The 4268-nt window shown below is 38.3% G+C and overlaps 1 protein-coding gene across 1 annotated transcript in view; it reads left to right on the forward strand.

Annotated features, from left to right (window-relative positions):
* fhit (fragile histidine triad diadenosine triphosphatase) overlaps window positions 1-4268 on the forward strand; it is a gene marked incomplete at its 5' end in the record, with an annotated part of 18671 nt that overhangs the window by 2237 nt on the left and 12166 nt on the right. Inside the window, one exon of the mRNA XM_005755168.1 lies at window positions 1532-1561. Within this exon, the coding sequence (XP_005755225.1) occupies window positions 1532-1561 (30 nt within the window). The remainder of the gene's footprint in view (window positions 1-1531; window positions 1562-4268) is intronic.

The raw sequence follows: 4268 nt of genomic DNA on the forward strand, positions 1-4268 counted from the left end.
AATGCCACAGGCATCATAACAGGACGCAGACATGAAAACACCATAAACTCAAAATGCTGGGTGATATGACCCAGAACCATGACGGTACTTGAAAAGTAGAGTAATAATAAAAATAGGGTGATAAAAAAATTGGATAATAATGCAGTAATGCCACCCTCCCAAGAGCCAGAGGCAGACTGGGTAAGACCCAGGAGACCCCAGCCGTCCACGGCACCCAAGAGAGCTGAAGATCCGAGGGGAGCAAGCATCTCTTGAGCTTTGCCATGAGCAGTTGCTCAAAAAATTTCATAACTATGGGCACGAGTTCAACAGGGTGACAGTTGTTCAGGTATGTTGGTGGTGAGTGTTTCGGCCCTGGCACAATGGAGATGGTCTTGAAGCACATTTAGGAGAGAGAGAGGGGGGAAAAAACTATGTAGCTCATTTTTTTACTGTAAGGTGATGGGAAATAATGATCAGTGTGGTCACATAATTGTGTACATACTGACTGTATCTTTTTTTCTACAAACCCAAATCTGAAAAAGTTGAAAAGTTGTGTAACATGTAAAAACGAAAAGTCAGATTCAATGATCAGATCAACCATATTTTTTCACAATATAACCTTGAAAACATATCAAATGTTAATCTGAAAAAAGGTCTTTTCTTAGATCTTTTTGCGCAAGGGACCAAAAGTAAAGAAAAAAAGGTGGCGATTTAGCAATAGTACATGTGAGAGGATTGGTCTTTTCATGCGTGGGCCCATAAACTGGTAACTCAGTATTTATTTCACTTTCCTTCATTTTGGAAGAGAATCGAGGCGCAAAAAATAGTCACTCACCTCCAGCGAGTATTATGCTGCAGCGGACAGTAAAGGGACAACAAACATACTGTGTCTTGTACTGCTGCATCTGTAACAAACCACACTCACACTCTGACTAGAGCCACAAAATAGGTTTTAATAATATTTCCTAGCATGGGAAATCTGAGTGACCCAACTGACTATTGCCAGGGCAATTTTTCCACTGCAGGTAAGCTCAGTGGAAAAATCACATACAAAATACATAAATGCAATTAGATAAAAAATCACATTTAACATAATTTGACAATCTCTACAAGATAAATGGAGAATTTACCTGCTGTATTTTTACATTATAGCTGTTGGATCGAGTGTTAATGACTGTTCTGCAAATCCATCTGTTCCAAAAGGTTTTGAGTAATGGTTTGAAGTGGAGATTTTGAGTTGGCTGTAATTCTTAAACAGATACTGCTATATCTTTGTTAAAACCCATCAATTAACGTTGGTTGTATGCACTTTAGTCTAAATATGGAACATTTAAAAAACTAAATCCCATTGAATAAATATAGCCAAAAAGTTGCCTATGAAGACAAATATCTCAGGATAAAGACGGCTTTGACACAAACCAAGGGGGTTGTTTTAGGGGAGGTGAGATGTTATTACCTCATCTTAAATTAAATTCTTTCTTTAAAATATTAATGCAAGTATATCTAAATTCTCATCTCTGGACTAATTACCCCTTTCTTTTCCCACCAGGATGGCCCTGAAGCCGGACAAACTGTGAAGGTGAGAACTTAATAATTTATGACCTTGAAATATGTCATGAACCCTCTGCAATAGTTATGCACTATTAAATAATCATCATAATTAACTTGTAGAGCTAAACTCCTGGAGATGGCGAATTATTCAGTTATCTTTTCTAAAAGGTGTAATTTTTAGTTTGGTTGAAGGCTGCATGAAATAATTCATGTCACTTGCTTGGGAGCCTTTGGGAAAGTTCACAGGTTAAAGGAGGGGAGAGAATCATCCTCTTGTAAAATAATCCACTGTACTGTTGTGCTATTTTTTACTATATTAAAAAATGTATGATGCATTTGAACCTTATGAATAATAAATAAAATATCAGTGTATGAGATCCAGCATATGTGTTGCTCATATTACAGTTTGAAATGCACATCATAAGTGGAGAAGTTTTTGGCAACAAATGAGTAAAAGGTTTAGATGATGTGCTTGTATGCTGTATGAGGCAAGAAGGAAACATTTGATCTTTATACAACCGTTGGGTCACATAGCCGGTAATAAATAAGACTCATTCCCAGTGGGTGATAGGCTCTGCCAGGGCTGCCATTTGTCACCGATTCTGTTCAGAATTTTTATTGACATAATTTCTAGGTGTAGCCAAGTGACGGAAGGCATTCACTTAGTGGGTCTCAGAATCTCACTTCTGCTTTTCCCGGATGATGTTGTTCTGTTGGGTTCATCAGGTGATGGCCTCAAGCTCACACTGGAATGGTTTGCAGCCAAGTGTGAAGGGCACAGGAACAACCTCTCAAGGTTCATAGATGGGTATACTAGTGGTGTGCGGATTGATATAGAAATATCGATTCTTCTGATACCAGTAGTTTAAGTTCTAGAATCGCTTCTCATATTAAAATATCGATATTTTAGTACTTTGGGGTAAATTTGTAGTTTTTCATTAACAGGAACACAGTGGAAAGAAACTATATCATTCGGATCGTCTAAATTGGAAGGAACCACTTCCTCTTATGCCGTTCATAGTCATATGCGAAATACGGCTCTATAAATGTGTGGCAGCCCCTGGCGTGCGCACTCACAATGGCTGAGTGTAAACAGAGTCATGTGTGGGCATATTTTACTTCCACAAACAGCCAAGACGCGGTTTGCGATACATGTGGCAAGAAAGTGAGGTGTTGTAGCAACACCACTAACCTCGTCAAACACCTCAGAGTAAATCATATCACAGAATATGACGAGCTTATGTTGAGCCGAACTGAAGAGGAGGACAGGGACAGGTGCTGCTAGGGCGAGACAGACGTCTCTCACGGAGTCCTTTAGTGCTGCAGGCAGGCAACGTGTTCAAATAGCACAACTTCAGGTTTTATTTATTTCTATATGATTTTTCTGCATTTTTAAGCAATAAGAACAAGTAGTGTGATGTCCTGTAATCATTATGAAGCTATATTATAATAATATTACAATTACATATTGCATTATGAAATAAAATTCAATATTGGATCGGAAAGGAAATCAGTGGTATCACAAATCATTAGGGTCTACCACACCAGGCAAGAGCCCAGGTGCAGAGTGTATAAAGATGGCCCTGAGACAATCAAGCACATAACAGCAGGGTGCAAGATGCTAGCACTTTGGGCAGTGACCTCTAAACTGGGCAGGTGGCTCCTGCAGATCCCAGGAGTGATATCTGAGATCTCCCAGAAGAGTGCTTTAAACACCTTGCTTTGTGTGCTATATAAATAAAATTTAATTTAATTGCTCAGTAAATACATGAGGCAGCGAGAAACCCAAGAAACAAGGGGATCAAGAAGAGGAACAATCATGGAACAACAGGCCCCTACATGGCATGAACCACCAGTAGACAGAAAAAGTGGCTGATATTGAAAAATCCTACCTGTGATGGACTGAGTTGAAAAACAGGAGTCCCAGGAATTATTAGAAAAATATGGTTTTCATTTATTTAACCCCCAAAAATTAGATTTACAAAAGTAATAAATGTTGAGCTCATAAAACAGGTCAAAGAAACAAAACTGAACTCAGGCCAAGACTGCAAACTTAACAAACCAAATGACTGCCCAAACAAACATAATTGACCTAAACATGACGCACAGGGGTATATATAATAGCTGATCAGACCATTGTGACACATGAGGGGCAACAAACAAACACAATCATAAATCACAACACAATGCAGTACAATCTAGTTTGTTAATAAACTAAACACTAAAGAAGAAAATCAAAACCACTAAACCCTAAACTCAAATATTTAATTAAATAGAAATACTTTGTGTGTTTTCTTTAATTTAAAAACATTCTCCCCTTCAGTAGGAAGTGGTGGTGTGGTCCAATTATCCCTCTTTGCATTTAGTGGTTTCAAACCTTGGTTACCATCTTTTGTCCAGCAACTCCCACGGATGACGGCAGGTAAGAAATAAAAAGACAAAGGTTAGTCAAAAATCAAAGTGAAAAAAATGAAGTGGTATGAACACATAAGTAAACTAAATGTGCGCGCTTAACAATAGAAAAAATGTATCCAAACCAATCAATAAAGTTATTGAAAACTAAAGTGTATTACTATGTTCAAATGAAGAAATGAAAATACAAGAGTTACTGACTTTAGAGTGTGGCCACGGGTTTGGCCATCACACTACCAATGGCTTGACCAAGCTGGACTGGAAGACAGCACAGAGGAACAAGCTAGAAACACATCACAGGAACAAGTTGCAAGTATGATAGA

Source organism: Pundamilia nyererei, unplaced genomic scaffold, assembly GCF_000239375.1.
Source record: "Pundamilia nyererei isolate P.nyererei 1_Seehausen unplaced genomic scaffold, PunNye1.0 scaffold01046, whole genome shotgun sequence".
Taxonomy (NCBI): Eukaryota; Metazoa; Chordata; class Actinopteri; order Cichliformes; family Cichlidae; genus Pundamilia; species Pundamilia nyererei.